General features: G+C 38.7%; 1 protein-coding gene across 1 annotated transcript in view; it reads left to right on the top strand.

Moving 5' to 3' along the window:
- LOC113040251 (partitioning defective 3 homolog) overlaps positions 1–17,650 on the top strand; it is a 61,937-nt gene that overhangs the window by 28,854 nt on the left and 15,433 nt on the right. Inside the window, exons 9-22 of the mRNA XM_026198589.1 lie at positions 566–951; positions 2,708–2,847; positions 2,954–3,082; positions 3,644–3,679; positions 5,085–5,273; positions 5,433–5,603; positions 6,056–6,206; positions 8,342–8,525; positions 8,755–8,897; positions 10,398–10,442; positions 11,446–11,676; positions 11,822–12,041; positions 13,371–13,478; positions 13,833–14,063. Coding sequence (XP_026054374.1) covers positions 566–951; positions 2,708–2,847; positions 2,954–3,082; positions 3,644–3,679; positions 5,085–5,273; positions 5,433–5,603; positions 6,056–6,206; positions 8,342–8,525; positions 8,755–8,897; positions 10,398–10,442; positions 11,446–11,676; positions 11,822–12,041; positions 13,371–13,478; positions 13,833–14,063 — 2,364 coding nt within the window. The remainder of the gene's footprint in view (positions 1–565; positions 952–2,707; positions 2,848–2,953; positions 3,083–3,643; positions 3,680–5,084; positions 5,274–5,432; positions 5,604–6,055; positions 6,207–8,341; positions 8,526–8,754; positions 8,898–10,397; positions 10,443–11,445; positions 11,677–11,821; positions 12,042–13,370; positions 13,479–13,832; positions 14,064–17,650) is intronic.

Here is a 17,650-nt window from a genome sequence, read left to right on the forward strand (position 1 = left end):
TTCATCCGTCAATCCATATCTGTTCATCCATCAATGTTCATCTATCAGTCCCATTTATCCATACATCCAGATGTCCATCCATTCATTCATTCATTCTGCTGTTAATCCATTCTTCCATTTGTTCTTCCATTCGTTCATCCAGTTGTCATCCATTTGTTCATCTTTTCATCCATCTGTCCATCCATTAATTAATTCATGCGTGCATCCTTCCATTTGTTCATCCTTCCGCCTATTCATCCATCTCCTTTTCTTGTGGCTCAGTGGTAGAGCATTGGGTTAGCAGCACAAAAGGTCATGGGTTCGATTCCCAGGGAACACATATACTAACCTGAATGCAGTGTAAGTCGTTTATGGATAAAAGCATCTTATAAATGCATAAATGTAAATATTCTCTGACATTAAGTGAACCTCTAATATTTTACATTTTACTTTGTGTCTGATAGTGCGTTAACTCCCCCCCCCCCCCACATTTTTTTAAATAAATGTAATGTTTTAATGCTGAAAATTTATTGTAATTGTATTACTTCATAAACCTAAATGTTTGTATGTTTTTGTATGTTCTCAGAGCTCAGAACATGTTTCGTCAGGCAATGCATTCTCCCGTCATCTTGTTCCATGTGGTGCCGACCACCATGAGATCCCTGTATGAGCAGATATCCCATAATGAACACAACCCCAGAGTGAACATTGACCTTTCTGGACGTTTCAGCCCTGACTCCCTCACAAATGACCCGGTCGGCCTGGATCACGCTGCTCACCGATTGGCCCAGCACATGCCACACCCACCAAATAACCATTTGGATACCAGCTCTCCCATCCGTCATCCTGTTGGCTCATCAGGGAAACCTCCATCAGGTCACTCCTCCTCTCCCCAAAGAGGATTAAGCCCCGCCCCCACAACTGGCTTTACCAAGAAGGTTGGGCGGAGACTTGGAATCCAGCTTAGAAAAGGTATCAGTAAAACTGTCCCGCTGCTTTTTGTAAATTATTAATAAGTGGCTGTCACTTGATGATAAACTGCTCGTTATGCTGGTTGATTACCGCATATATTAATATTTGCTGAGAAAATCTCATGAAGATGAATTTGAAACATTTTATTACTGTTGTTGACAATAAAATGATTGAATAGGCATTACAATTTTAACACAATTTTATATCATTCATTGTACTAAAACTATGAATATAATTTTAGTGTAGTCTTCCTGTCTTGATAACTAAATTATGTTTGTTTGTTGTTTTTATTAAAATGATTTAATATGTGTTGTGGCTATGTTAAAATGTGTTTATGATTAAGGCTGTGCTAATGAGTCCAGATGCCTATTGCTGAGCATATTTTCCTGAATCCTGCAGATTCTGCTGTACTGTGATTCAGCTGGGAGAATGTTGCTCTGTTATCTGCCAACATCTCCTTTCTCTGTGTGTGTGTGTGTGTGTGTTTGGTGTGTGTGTGTGTTTTCCTGCTGTAAAGGTGTGAAATGTGAAATGATTGACAACCGTTGGCACAAGTCTTGGCACCTGTGTGTGGACAGGTGGCCCAGCGGGTGCATGGGGTGGCGGCGGGGTTATGGAACAGCGGTGCAGGGAGTGCTGTGTGTCAGTGTGATGTGTTTCCATATGGCTGTCTGATTCTCTCAGTGTTTCATTGGACCCAAGTCACACAAACACACACACACACAGGAGAGCTTGCAGTGTTTTTTTTATTTTTTATAAAGTGTGATTGGAGACACTTTCTCTTTCTCACTCTCGGTCTCTCTCACACGCTCAGGGGCTCTTATCTCGGTCTTCTCACACAGTCTCTAATTCCTGAACCTCAGAAGGTTTAAGCCCAGCCTTTTGGGTTGATAGGTCATGACCTTGTGTTGCCTTTCAGACCCCTGTAGTCCAGGTGGCTTTTGTTCCAGTCCTGTAGTCTCCATAAACAAGCTGTTGCTTGATGGTTCTCTAAGCTGCAAGCTTCCGATGTTACTCGCATGCAAACAGAGAGAGATCTGACACAGAAAGCAGACTCAGAACTGTGTGGGATTAAAAACTAGAGAGCTAAATGAATGCATTTAAACTGCAGTCCTTTCAAATGTATTTTAATTTCGTTATGTATCTGACTCTGAATATTGTGTAGTAGAACAGTACAGATTCAAATTGCCACTTAATATAATATAATATAATATAATAGAGGTGACACGTTAATAACAAAAGCTGCTTTTAATGTTCTCCAAACATAATATAATGTAATACGTTTTAAAAAATGTATTAAGCATTTTTGTATCTAAATTGTTCTTGCTGTGTCAACCACTTTACAAATGAAGGAATTTATTTGTTAAATTCATTTTTCTTTTTTTTCGAAATCAGAAATCAGTTTTTTATTTAGTTTTAAATTGTGACCTCAGTTTGATGTTTGGGTTACACGTTGTGAATCATTGATCATTTAACAAGCAATTGACATGAAAGTGGACACCTAGTTATTTTAAAATTAATTATTAATTTAATGTATTTAATTAAAATATTTATTTTATATTATGTTTTTTCCCCATCTTGGCATTGCCAGCATCATTCCAGCAGGCACGTGTAATGTGGCATTAAATCAGTGAATTGTCACCAAGAGCTATTTCACAGGGTTTTAATCATACAACAACTTGTGTCTCAGGTTGAAATGGATAGCTGTAAATATCCTTAGCTCTGTCTTTTACTGTGTTCTCTCTGTGTCTGTCAGGGCCTGAAGGTCTGGGGTTCAGCATCACATCAAGGGACGTCCCTCTTGGAGGCTCCGCCCCTATTTACGTGAAGAACATTCTGCCAAGAGGAGCTGCCATACAGGACGGGAGACTGAAAGCAGGGGATAGATTGCTAGAGGTAAAAGGAAATCAATACATTTTTATTATATTTATTAATGATGAAACAATTATAAATGAATAAAATCTAAATATAGACACAATGAGTGATTTTGTGGTTGGCACAGGTCAATGGGGTGGATCTTAATGGGCGTGGTCAGGAGGAGGTGGTTTCTCTGCTGAGGGCGACGCCCATGGGTGGGACTGTGAGTCTTCTGGTAATGAGACAGGAAGAGTCCTTTCTACCCAGAGAGATGGTAAGGAACTGTGTGTGTGTGTGTGTGTGTGTGTGTGTGTGTGTGTGTGTGTGTGTGTGTGTGTGTGTGTGTGTGTGTGTGTGTGTGTGTGTGTGTGTGTGTGTGAGAGAGAAAGTGTCGAGGTGTGAAGTCTAATGTCTTCATAAAACTGTCCATCACTATATCGCACAGCCTCTCTGACACTTAAAGTCTCACCATGTGGTGTATTTGAGTCAAGGTTAAGTTTTGCGATTTCACATTTTCTTCACACTATTTGCATTTCAATGAGAGCTCCATAAAGAGGACCATTTTTATTTGATTATTATTACACCATTTTCAGTGTATTTCTTTTTACTGGTGTTTTCAAACATCATTGTTTTACCAGTTAGTTTGAGGAGGGTCAATTCAGGTAAATTGGGTCAATTTTCACATTCATATTAAGGGCAAAAAAAACAAAACAATTGATCTAATATATTAAACCCAGTTTGAGTGATCTTAAGAACCATCTTTGGTTGCACTGTGTGCATGTTTGTTTTCATTTGCAGTATTAACATTAGTCCTCTCCTTCCTCACTCTCTTTAGAACACAGAACCAGCAATGCAGAACACACGAGAATGGGTAAGAACTGCACACACACCCTCAGAGCCGCTCATACTTCTCTACATCTGTTCATGAGAAGAACTGTTAACCGTTGTTGTCATGCAAAGTATGCGCAGGGGTCTCTGAAGTTCTTTAATGATCCTGATCCAGTACTTTGAGATGATGTGGTTGAGTAAATGATTTCATTTTCAGTCATTTACGGATTATAAATGACTAATTTATCTGACTCACTCTCTCTGTATCACAATCCGTATCTTTTTCTGTCTTTGTGCTGTATAAGCTTTATGTTGCTGTGATTTTCCCAGTGAATTAGTCATTATTATTTCATCCTCATCTGGTTGTGATTATTACTGTAAATCTAATCACTGTGATTTGAGTTATGCAGTTGTTTTGACTTGATGCAACTTGCACGTTTGTGCATTAAAACCTCTCAAGTCTGATAAGATCTGCTCTAACAGTGGCGGTGCAGAGTGCAGGAGAGAATTAAATGAAAGCCGTCCATTTCCTTCTGAACACAAGTGTGTGTTTGTGTGTGTTTCGGATGTTGTTACATAAAGTGAAGGTGATTAAAGCTCAATAAAGATAGAGTTTATAGAGCAGTTGCTCAGTAGATGGTTGTTAAAGCTGTCTCATCTCTCTTAGTCTCTGTTTTCCACACAAACACTCACGCACTAACACGAGGGAGCCACTGGAGAGGTCAGAAGAGCAGCAGATGTAATGGGTTTATTATCTGTGCGTCTGAATCAGAGAGCAGAGGTTTGTCAGACATCATTTCTCATGAAAGCTGCCCTCCCCGCCTCATTTACATGTGCTGAATTTCCTTCAAGAGCAGGTGAAAATGGCAGCTTTGTGTGTCAGGGAAATGGTAATAGACAAGAGAGACTTGAATTTTAAACTTCTATGGCAGAGATTCATAGTGTCTAGGGTCTATTACTCACTGCAAGATATGAGAAATGAGCTATTCTGTCATCTTTTAAAGAGAACACTCACCCAAAAGTGAATTTTGATTTACTTACCCTCTTGTCATTGTGAACCTGTATGACTTTGTTTCATTTGTTGAACACATAAAGATGATTTTGAAGAATTGCACTGGTGACTATTTTCAGAGAAAGTTGAGTCTTTCTGAGATTTGCTCCTTTTGTGTTCCATGAAGGATAGAAAGTCATATGGGTTTGGGACTGAAGGGTGATTAAATATCTTTAAATAGACTCTGAATTGCTGATTTGTAGTGTGCGCAAACCATGATAGTGTATTAACATGAAGATATATATTTTTTTCCATAAATATCTCTCTCCTAGCTGTCATTGTTCCCCAATTTTCTGTCTCAGTTTAATGAAGAGGATGAAAAATCTTTAATGCAATGATGACCGAGTTTTCTTTATTTCTATGTTGTCGTAATGTCCCTATGTCTCTTTCTCTGTAGAAGGTAGAAGATGAGGAGTTGGTCCTAACACCTGACGGGACACGTGAGTTCCTGACGTTGGAAGTGCCTCTGAGTGATTCTGGCTCGGCGGGTTTAGGAGTCAGTGTCAAGGGTAATAGGTCAAAGGAGAGCCATGCTGACCTGGGCATCTTTGTCAAGTCTATTATCAATGGAGGAGCAGCATGCAAGGTTAGAAATGTATACACACCAACATTTTGTATTCTTTAAAAAAAATCTTGCCCCAAGCGGTCATCGGTAGAGGTCATCGTCTTATAGTTTTGTTATGAGTAGCACAGTGTACATATTAAATGTCTTGAATCTTCTTAATAACCTCATTCTCTGGCGTAGGATGGAAGGCTGCGAGTCAACGATCAGCTAATCGCAGTCAATGGAGAGTCGTTGTTAGGGAAGACAAACCAGGACGCCATGGAAACACTGCGCAAGTCCATGTCAACGGAGGGCAACAAGCGAGGGATGATTCAGCTGATTGTGGCAAGACGAATCAACAAACGCCTTGAGGTAAAGAAAGAAGAATCTGAAAAGGAGAGTCTGAAAGCTTTGATCATTGTTCATGTATTAGTTATGCAAGCGAGTAATAGCTCATTAGTATTTTGGGTTGAAAAGAAATGGGCATTTGCATTAAAAAAAACATCTAAATATATGTATATTTTTTACTTGATGCGCTTCAGAATATAGAACTTGCTACATTATGGTCATATTTTGTCATGAATCATTTTAATTCCTCTAGTCTTGCCTTGATTTTAAAAGCGGACACAATTTAAAAGCTGCACAAGGATCATAACTGCCCAAGATTTACCCATCATGCTGAGTGTTCAGTGTCTGCATTTGAACGAGACGGAGCCCACTGAAGCCAGAGTTGAAATAATAGCCAGTTAAATCTCTCGGAAGGTAAATTTAGAGGTGTGTGATTCGAATGTTGATGTTCCTCTTGTTGTTCTGGTTTCTGTCAGGGGGAGAGCCGATGCAGTCCCCGAGGTTTAGAGCGGACCCTGAGCCCGTCTCCTGATGACCACGAGCGACGGATCTCACACTCGCTGTACGGAATCGAGGGGCTTGATGACAACCTTAGGCCACATGCCAACACAAGTCCTCATAAAATGAGTGAGTCGGCAACATACTTAAAGGACTACATTTGTAATCTCTGTGATAGTCTAAGCTGGTTTGCTGGTTTTAGCCAGTTAAAGCTGGTCTTCCAGCCTGACCGGATGAAACAAGCCCCAAATCCTCTTTTCTTTTTGATAGATCAATCATATGCATAGCTAAATTTAGAGAAGTATATATAAATATTAAATGTTGTGCTTAATAAATCAAAGTAATTTTGCATATTTTATATTTCTATTTCTATATATATATATATATATATATATATATGTATATATATATATATATGTATATGTATATATGTGTGTATGTGTGTGTGTGTGTGTGTGTTATATAAGAATATATTAAAATAAATTAATGTTATTATGTAATGTTTATAGATAAATGTATAATTTCTTTAAAATGAAATATGTAGGCATGTATATGTCCTTCAGATCAGCTAAAACACATTGGGTTTCAGAGTGTTTTTTTTTTTGTTGTTTTTTTTAAGCAGTTAATTATTTGCATTATTTTGCAAGTTAACCATCACCAGGTGCTCTCTACAATCACATTTGAATGCAGCATCAGGTTTCAGAAGTAGAATTGGCATCTCTGGGCTGCAGTGTGTAAGAAACATGTGGTCCAACACAAAACATATGAGTGTTACCCTGGACAAACAGATGCAGAGCCGTGGAGGTTCACTGAGAGCTCTCTGGGAGCTGTTATCCTCCCTGTCAACAACCGAATCCACTTATGGGAAATGACAGTAGCAGGGTGCCACACAGAGACGTGCATATGCTTTTCCATTTACTCAATATATGTAGAGTCATCCTCATACCATGCCATCCATTTACACTAACACAGACAGGCTTTCAGTTGCTCGCTCTCACTCTTGCAGAAAGATACAAACTTGCTTTGATCAGAATGTGACTGTCCATATATTTAAAGACCTGTTTTCAAACTCTCCTCAGTAAATGTGTTAGATTGGATTTGGATTTGCTTGAGTGAGGCTCTCTATGAACATACAGCAGGCTAAAGTCTCATCTTCAGATGCTTTGAGGAATTGAATTTTTTTATTAAAGAAATTAGCATTTAGGTATTTGCGTGGTGGAGAGACCTAGAATGCATTAGTCTGTCTGGAAGTAAAAATATAATACATTTTCTCCATAGGTAAGCTATGAGTTTGTTAATCAATTGTATATTCTTTTGTTAAAACTATCACCCCACATTATTTCAGCTTATTTTTTAAACAATCACATTTAACAATGGAATTCCTAATGAGAAAACGACGTTACCCATGATTCTGTAAAGAAATCTCCACCTATCAGTGACACTCAAATTGTGCCAAAAGAACTTTATAGTGCCCATATTGTTTTTTTTTTTTTTCATTATTTTTAATACAAAAATTTATTTTTCAGTACTTTATAGATTTGTAGCTCTTTCCCTTGTTAAATCCGTAAAGTACACACTCTTGTATCTTTGTCTTTTTCCCCTCAAATCCAAATTTTAATGTTATGGATTGTATCATGGCTTATTAATGAAACCTTCTTAAAGTCTCTATTGGGAAAATGAATAAGATTACAGTGTTTAATGGAAAAAGATACTCATGAACCATTAATAAGCTAAAGAGCGTGAAGAGAATCATTTGGTACCAGTATTTCTTTAAAAAGCACTTTGTTCCCAACCATAATGCATTTTGTGATCATTTACATCCCACACGATTTCACTTATTGAAGTATGTACTGGAAAAAAAGAAAGTGTTTCTCATGGGCTTTATTTTAGACTAGGGTGGGAATTTTTTGAACTGAGAAAAACACAAACAAGCTAACTGCACTATTTCTCTATAAACCACATAATGTCTCTCAGTATTTACTGGAAAAAGGGCCAAATTTGTTTGCACAAGATGATATAGAAAAAGCAGCCATGCAAATGGCATCCAGAGCAAGCAAGCATGTCCAGATGAGGAGGACTACAACTTTCTTGTGATTCTCTCTGACCTGCTTTGCTCAAAACAAGGCGATTTATTTTTGTATGGATTATTTTTACCATCTTGGAACCCGCACTATGACCAGGATTAGCTGTATTACTTGATTACTTTATAATAATAAAACAATTTGATTGTCCCTACACCCCTTCCTGCTCTGATCTCATTGTAGATCATTATCAGCTCTCGCCGACGGTCAACATGCCTCAGGATGACACAGTCATTATTGAAGACGACGGGCCACATGTTCTCCCCGCCCAGCTGTCTGACCAATCGTCATCCAGTTCTCACGAAGACATGGGTTTCGCTGTGGAGACTCCGCCACCACCACCCTGGAACCAAGAACTTCCAGACAGGTAAATAAAAGTGGACAGTTTAGAAAGTTTTGTAATTTGTTGTAGTATCTATTGTCTTTGTTTCTATTTCGAGCTTCAACTCTCAGACTCTTCTGATGATCTTCCTGCTGTTATTGAGTCCATGGCCTTTTATTTGTTTGTCAAAGGAGCTTCGGTTATTAGAACAGGGCCAAGGGCTGGACACTGTGCTTTGATTTAATCTCTCTCTCTTTCTCTGTCCTTCCCTCAGCTCTTCCAGTGCTAATGATGAGGGGGCGTTTCAGAGGGAAGGCTTTGGCAGGCAAAGCATGTCTGAAAAACGCACCAAGCAGTATGGAGACGCAAGCCAACTCGATATCATCAAGACCCGCAAGTCCAAGAGCATGGACCTAGGTACTCTAAAGATTAATCCTAAATGCCGTGCTTGGTCCTAGATACTCTAAAGATCATTGGAAACACAGTGCTTGGTCTTGGATACTGTGAACATCCATTCAATTTACAGTACTTAGACATAGATAGTCTAAAGATACACTTGCTTGGTCCTATACACTCTTAAGATCAACTTGAAGCTCAGTGCTTGGTCTTAAATATTGTAAACATCGACCCAAAACACTTAGTTAGACCTAGTTACTCTAAAGGTCAGTCTTAAAAATTAAAAGCAGAGTAAACACAGTAGTTGGACCTAGATACTATTAAGGTCAGTCCCAATCACTGTGGCTGAATCTGTAATACTTTAAATGCCAGCCTTTATTACAGTGCTTGGACTAAGAAGCTGTAAACATCAGTTCCAAACACTGTGCTTGGACCAAATCACTCTAAAGATCAGTCGCAAACACCGTGATTGTACCTAAATACTCTAAAGGTCCATCTCCGAACACATTGCTTTGACTTCAGTACTGTAAAGGTCAATCTCCAAAACATTAATTGGACCTAAATACTCCAAAGGTCAATTTTAAAATCCCTTAAATTGGTTTCATTACTCAAAATATAAAGTCAAATCATATTACTTAGACTCGGATACTCTAAAGGTCTGTCTCAAACTCAGTAATTGGACCTAAATACTCTAAAGATCAGTACCAAACACAGTACTTGTGCCTAGATGCTGTAAAGGTCAGTCGCGATAAATAAATTCCCACCCCGAAATCGAATTCATTGCTCAAGTTACTTTCCTCTCTTTATAAGAGCACTTCTCAGAATGCCTCTCATTCTGGTTATCAGCATTCACCACTCCACCGTCACTAAGTCTGCACTGGTCTCCCTTGTGCATGTGCTTTCTAATCTGAACACTGTTTCCACTCATGCAATTCTGCTAGATGTTCCTCACTTAACGCTTTACCACTGAAATGGTGCCAGAGTGCAGACAAGGGATCCTGCAGAACCTTCCATCTTTCCACTGACTCAAACAAGTTTTTTTTTTCTCGTGGGCCTTCTTCACCACTTACACTTCTTTGCATATTATTTAATTTGACCTTTTTCTAATTTGAGTTTAGAATTTAGGTTTCTAGACCACTGCTGATTGTTTTTTGTAGGTCATTTTTCTAGATATAGTTAACACTATCTAGATATCTAGCTTGAATTGTTGTTTTAAAAACTTTGTTTCAATTACATTTTTTATCATTTTGATTTCTGATGTGAGTGATTCCTGCTTTTGAGCTTAGCAAGTTAGGGATGGGGATGAAGGTTTGGGCTCCTGCATGGTCTCAGTGGAAAAGTGATAACTCTGAATCAGCAGAATCACTGTGGAAACACACAGTTTTGTTAATGAGCACTGAATGATTGTTTCTGTCGTCTGGTTTGTTGATGGTGAATCATGCATGGTTGCTTGCTGCATGTTGAATGGTCACACTAACCGTCCTGTCAATGTATGTGTATGTCTGTGTGCCCTTCACACAGTGGCTGATGAGATTAACCTCACACACTACACAGAAAACCACCCAGGTAAGCATGACCACTCCTGCACTTCTGTTCCTGCACACACACACTCACTTCTATTCCACACTACAGGATTATTAATAATTGCCTGTTTTTCTTTTATGTTGAGATAATTTTTTCCCTACCGTATCACCGTTGTTTATTTTCCTAGGCCTGTTTATCACCACTCTAATAAACAGCATATTTCAGCACCTATAAAAACAGGTTACAGCATTCATACTCTGCAGTTTAGCCAATGTAGTGACCCGGAAATCACTTGTATTTTATTGATATTTATGTAAATAAATATAGATGTTTTTGAAGGAAGTCTATTTTGCTCGTAAAGGCTTCATTTTTTTTTACCAAAAAGAGTAAAAAAAATTAGTATTGTAAAATGTTATTATATATTATATATATTAAATAACTTTTTTGTCCTGTTTTAAAATATAATGTATTCCTGTGGCGGCAATTGAAGTTTTCAGCAGCCATTACTCCAGTTTTTAGTGTCACGTGATTCTTCTGTAGTCATTCTGATATGCTTTGAAAGCAGTCTAATGGTGCTTGAGAAACGTTTCTTATTATTATTATCAGTGTCTTGATATCTTTGCTTTCAAAGAATAGCATTTTATTTGAAATAGAAACTTTTGTAACATTAGAAATGTCTATACTGTCACTTTTAATAAATTTAATGTATCCTTGATTAATTAAGTATTAATTTATTTAATACTTTAAATTAATACTTTAATTACTTTTTCACCTTTACATATATACATATTTTCTTTACATTTATTTTTGTATATTATTGCCATTGAGGTTGAACTGTTTTTTTGTAAAGCATTTTGTTCTGAAAATCCATTTTATTGTAATATTGCGGTATTATGAGGTGTACACACTCACACACACACTCCACATAATGTTCAGATAAATATAGCAGCTTTTATCAGGGTTACGGTTGAGATTTTTGGCGGACAGACTGCACGCATAACTAGTTGATTGTGCTTTGTGGTTTAACTAGCGAACTCTTCCTCAGGCTCTTCCTCACATGATGTTGGCCCGTCTCTCGGCCTAAAGAAGTCCAGCTCTCTGGAAAGTTTACAGACTGCCGTCGCTGAGGTGACTCTCAACGGCGACATGCCTTTTCACCGGCCACGCCCACGCATCATACGGGGGCGGGGCTGCAACGAGAGCTTCCGAGCCGCAATTGACAAATCGTACGACAGGCCAGCAGCAAATGAGGATGAAGAGGAGTGCATGGACACATGTATGGCCGCTCCTGGTTTAATCAGTGAACACACTCAAATATGGCAAATCTTGAGATGGCGACTTAATTTGATTAATTGGTATTAATTTAGTTGATTATGTCTCATAATAACAGCATTCCCCCTGTTTTTCTTTTCTTCCTGTAGTGGAGGAGGACAATGAAGGAAGCTCTCGATCAGGGCGGGATTCCGTTTCCACGGTAGCTGATCTCACTCCGCTTCCCGTCACCGAGCAACAGCTTATCAATGGCAGTCAGCCTCAAAACGACAAGAAGAAAGAAAAAGGGGGGAAGGACAAAAAGAAGCCAGAGAAAGAGAAGGGTAAAACAAAGAAAGGAATGCTCAAGGGTCTTGGAGAGATGTTCAGGTAATTAAAAGCAGATCTGAACAGCTTTTTGCGTCAGATTAAAGAGACTAAGAATAATGAAGATAAGAGCGCAGATGAGCCCAGAGCACTTTTTCTTCATGTCCTTAATTACCTCAAAATCCAACAAAGGAATAAAAGGGCTGCCCACAGAGCTGCCCACCGACGCATCATAGGCATGTTCCCGACTCAAAGACTTTGCCAACAATAGGCAGAACACAAAATAGGTGAAAGATGTGAGTGAAGAAAATTGAGTGGTCTTTGCACATGCAAATCTTGCTGACGCATTGCTAAGGTGGTTGGTTGCAGGGCTGGTGCTGTGCTGTTGCAAAGGTGTTCTGGGTGTTTTCTGGTGTGTTGCTAGGGTGTTGCACCGAGTTTCTTTATTATTCTGGTTTCTAAATATGGACTGTAGTTTCCTTGGCAAGCTTAATGCTTTATTTAAGCCGATACATTGCAAAAATGATATTATATTTGTCTTCTGTTCCCAATCTTTTGAATTAGTGTAGTGTACAGGTATATAAACAGTAGACGACTACTAGTATTCGGCATCCTGTACTAATATAAAAAACTAATGGGATTGAAATCGAATCATTTAATATTGATAGGCTGTGAGTTTTTGTGCTCTGTGGAGTGACAGAATGTTCCTGAGCTCTAGGCAGAATGGACAATCACATCCAAGACACGGAGGAAAAGTTTGAGTTTCCATGAAGTTTCGAGAAATACGAGAAGACTGGAGGGGAGAGAAAGCAAGAACGCAGCTCATTTGAATGTTTTTCAATCTGTCAGCAATAGATAAATCATTTTTGAAAACGTCAAAATATTTTAGTCCACTTCTGGGGCAGTGGAGTGTTTTAATGGCTGTCATCTGCCTCACCGAGCCAAAGATACCTGCTACATATTAATGAGCTCCGCCGAAAATCAGAACTCATAGGCATGCAAAGGTATTGAAACTCCATTCAGCTTTCTTGCACAGTACACTTCAATCCTCGCACGTCAGCGGAATATTAATGAATCGATATGCTTGATAAAACAAAGATTTGCAAAGAAAAGAAGACTTTTCACGCTCACCGCTTTGCAGAGTTGCAAAACAGTGATTAGTTTGTTAACTGAATTAGAATAGATGGATTAAGAGCTTTAATGTTGGTTTAATTAGAGGCGACAGGTTTAAGAGTTTTATTCAGAAGCATGATGCCCATTCAAATGAAAGGGACACGTGACTAGTGTTTTGAACCAAGTAGCTTTTGAATGCAATTTCCCAGTTCATTGGGAAGAATGTGTTGTCATACACACCATCATCTTGTGACGTGTGTGTGTGTGTGTGTGTTGAAGGTTCGGGAAGAACCGTAAGGACGAGCGTATGGATGGTCCAAAGTGGAAGGCAGAGGAAACTCATGCATCGGAGGAAGAGACGCGCAGAATGAGACAAGAACAAGAGAGGTACACACACACACACACACACACATACAGAGTCAGAGCTAATCTTAACTGTCATCAGCCTCTAATCAGAGGCATTTCCTGACACTTTACCTGCCAGCCGTACGCACTTCCTCAGCCCTTCTTCCTAAGTGATTGTTTCAGTTCTGTTCTTTGTCATCATTGTTTTGTTAAAGCATTATGATGCTTTTATATTTTGTGCGTGTATGCATACTAATCATTTAGCTAAATCCTGATCTGTCCATTATTATTTGTTTTTCTGAGGTTTTTTAACTTGTGTATCTTTTTTTTTTTTTATCTTTGTGTGTTTTGTCATTCTTTTTTTTTCTTTTTTTTTTTTTACTTGTGTCTATGTAGGATCCAGGCTAAAACACGAGAGATTCGTCAGCGCCAGGCCAGAGAGAGAGACTATGCTGAGATCCAGGACTTCAGTCGGTCCACCCTGACCTCACTCCCTCCTGAGGAGCCCTCGTACGCTGGCATCGGCTCGCTGGAACACAGCGGGTATCATCGGATCCACACGCCTCCGGACTCACCATACACACATAAACAGATCGCCCACAACGGACACCCCTCTACATCAGACAGGTATTTAGTTTCTAAATATCATTGTCCTTCCACCTTCTGAGCTATTAATGAGTTTACCTTCAATTTTGAAGTCAAAATGCTCTTCTAAACACTCTCCTTGAGTTGTATGAAGGATTGGGCTGTGTCAGAGGTGCATATTTTCTTGAGACTGAAACAAACACGGGCAGAGAGAGACCGGAAGACCACTTCCTGCAAGAACCCTCAGGGAACAGGAAATGGAACATCTCATTCCAGTGAGATGCAGAGAATGGAACTCTGGGAATTCTCCTTGCGTATCTGAATGGGAAGTGGATCTTTGTCTGGGTGGGTGTGTTATGGGCTTTAGAGGGAAACACTATGTAGCAGTGTGTGTGTGTGTGTGTGTGTGTGTGTGTGTGTGATCCAAACTGTATACTTTAGTGATCTTATAGCTTCCTGTTTTCTGAGTTTCATACAGTCATCTTTATTGCAAGCTGTCAGATCATATTAGTTGAGACCAAGTAGCTAAAACAGCTGTTGATGTGGCCCTTTTCCGATGCCGGATGTGATGTTTTAGGATATTTAGACTGATTGAAGTCATGTCATTTGATCATGATGACATTGACATCAAGAGGAAGTCATACTTTAGTGTCTTTAAAATGGCAGGAAAATAACATTATCTTAACTTTTAGGGAGCAAATCCTCTTCAACTGACAAAAGCGGGAGTGTCTTAACATTTCCTTTGATATTAATATTTCAATAATCCTTTTATTAATCACCCTAATTTATCAAGAGAGAATGTTCTCACAGTTAAGTGTGCATCCTAAGTTGGGTTGTTGAAAAGAGCCTAATGCTGCTTGTTTCTTATTCAGATTTAGTTTTTTGCATCAGCATTGTGCACACAAATGTTAGCGAGAAAGAGAGAGAGGTGGTCACAAATACAGTCAGTGGTCTTAACCGTCTGTGGCTTGTGTACTGCAAACACATATGAGCTTCATCACTGTGTCTGTCACTCCACTCTGTTCCTCTTTCAGGCTTGAACTGATGATAAAACTAAGGACAGTATTAACTGTCTTAACATTTATTTTGAAAGATGAAGCTTGTGATTATGGAAAGGGATGTTACATTTCCGTCGAGTGCTTGCTGTGTTCAGCCAATCACAGTGCACTGGGTCAGTTGGCCAATCAGAGCAGACTGTGCTTGTCGGAAGGAGGGATTTTGAAGAAAACGACGCGTTTGAGAGAGATGGGGCATAGAGGACCTTACAGTAATGCTCAGTATTTGAAAAAGAATGTGTTTTTTAAACAAAGCATGTCAACATATTCTGTTATACCAAATACACAAAATGATGATCTTCAAAAAAGCATCATATGACCCCTTTAAAAGATTTTTGACACATTTCTAAAGCTTTTTTACTAGTAAATTTTTTTTCTTATTCTCATTTTTACTTGTCCGCAAATTAAAGTGGACGCATTCACAAAACATATTTTGGCAAGTTGAAGTCCAAGTCCTTTTTCTTGTCTAAACTTGTGTAAACACTTGAAATGCACCGTTGGGTCCAGAACATGAGCAATCTAGAGGCATCAGTTAGACTCTGAACGATCAGAACAATTCCTGACATCAGTTGTGAAAGAGGTTATAGTGGAAATCCAACAATAATAGAGTCATTTTTACAATGTCACTGCTTTAGCAGGGAACACACTTATACACACAAACACACACAGTATCTGACCTAGAAATCAGAGTGTTCTAGCATTCTGGCTGTCAGCTGCAGTATGGTTAAAGTCCTTCAGTGCAGAACATATTTATACTGAAGTATATATCTGTATAATATATCTGTTCAGTCAGCAGAACTTCTTTTTGAAGCCTGATAAAAAGGGCTTATACAAACACAAACAAACACAAACCCAGTTCAAGGCCAGCTGAGGTATAATGATGATATTAAGATGTGAAGTAAGGAGTCTTGGGAGAGATGATTGTGCACAGCAAAGGTTTCTCTCTATCATGCATGCACACACATACAAAATTCCCCCAAAATTTGTGCTTCATGCACAAAAATTCATATTTATATAGGAATATATGCATATGTTTAAAAGTGTCAGTATATGCATAAAATAGTGACAAAAAGATACAAAATAATAATAATTTGCAATAAAACATAGTAGAATTAAATAAATCTACAAAAAGCTAATAAAACTGTGAGTGTGGCTGATGTCTGAGGTTGTGAGTTCAGTTATAAATATCTCTCTCTCTCTCCGGGGTCTCTGTCCACCCACCAGGCTAGCTGTGGCTTTGTTAGAACGTGTGTGTTTGTATCTTTGAGACTGTAATCGGTTTAATCGGTGTTCTTGTGGTCTGTTGATATGTTTTTTTTTTTCTTGAATTGCTCAGAGTATTTCTTTGTTAATGGAAGGATCAGAGAAATGTAATAGATCAGAGAGAAAAAAAAAGAGATGTGTGTGAGAGAGCGAGAGAAAGAGAGACAGGTAGTTTAAATGAATTAAACTCAATCTCTTTTATTCATTTCCACTCATGACCCCTCCTCTCTGATTCTCTCAGGTTTTATTAAATTGACTGCTTAGATTTGAGTCAGAGAGCAACAACGTGCACATACGCACTGTTTCTGCATGTTTTTTTATTTTGTCATTATGAGAGATATCTGAGCCCTTCCTGTTCACATCGGATCTGATGACTATCAGATCGCTGTCTGTGTCTCTGGTCTCCCACTGCAGCGATGGAGCCCCTGTCATCAACATTCCTCCTTCCTCCTGACAAACTTTAGTTGTGTCTATGTGTGTGTGTGTGCGCACTCTTGCTGAGTTGACTATGAGCCCTGAAGGGAATTTTTAAAGAATGAACATTGCAAAGGCCAATTAAAGCAGCCAAACGCACGCAGAGGGTAAACATCTGACTAATCCCACAGCATTCATGCTGAGAGCTCACACACACATGCATACACACACAAGTTTAAGCTCATTATCAGCATTCCCTGGCACGCTGCATGGAAAAAAAAAGCATGGATTAAGAAAAACCAAAGTGTCAGAAACAAACTCGCAGACCCTTTTGATTAAAAATTAGGGCTGGGCAAGATAACATGTTATTATCACGTTGATGCATTAACTGATTAAATCCAACAATTATTTTACTGCACGTTAATGCAGTTTTTTATTATTATCCATTGCTCACTGGCTCTGAATACAAATACAGACAAATCATGCGTCACAGGTGGGGATGCTCCCTATCAAATTATTTAGCATCAACATTCACAAACTACTGTCCACTGTTATTTGTAACAGAAATGCAGCAAGCTCGTAATCATGACATGAAGTTGGAAATATTACGTTTCATTTCAGCAGAGAAATGCTCTCGCTCAACACAGTGCAGTGCATTGTTTTGTTAACTTTGTGGTTTATTATTTTGAGTCACATGGGACGTGGTAACACATGGCCCTCTCACAATATATTGCTTTAACCCTAATTATTCTCCCGCATCCCACACACGCCAGTCTCTACCCGCCCATCAAGTGTTGTCTTGATTAAAAAAAAATTTTTTATCATGATTAATCACATTATTGTCTGTGATTAATCACAGATAATAATGTATTGCGAAATATTTTTGTAATTGTTGCC

Source organism: Carassius auratus, chromosome 2 (assembly GCF_003368295.1).
Source record: "Carassius auratus strain Wakin chromosome 2, ASM336829v1, whole genome shotgun sequence".
In the NCBI taxonomy this organism is placed as follows: Eukaryota; Metazoa; Chordata; class Actinopteri; order Cypriniformes; family Cyprinidae; genus Carassius; species Carassius auratus.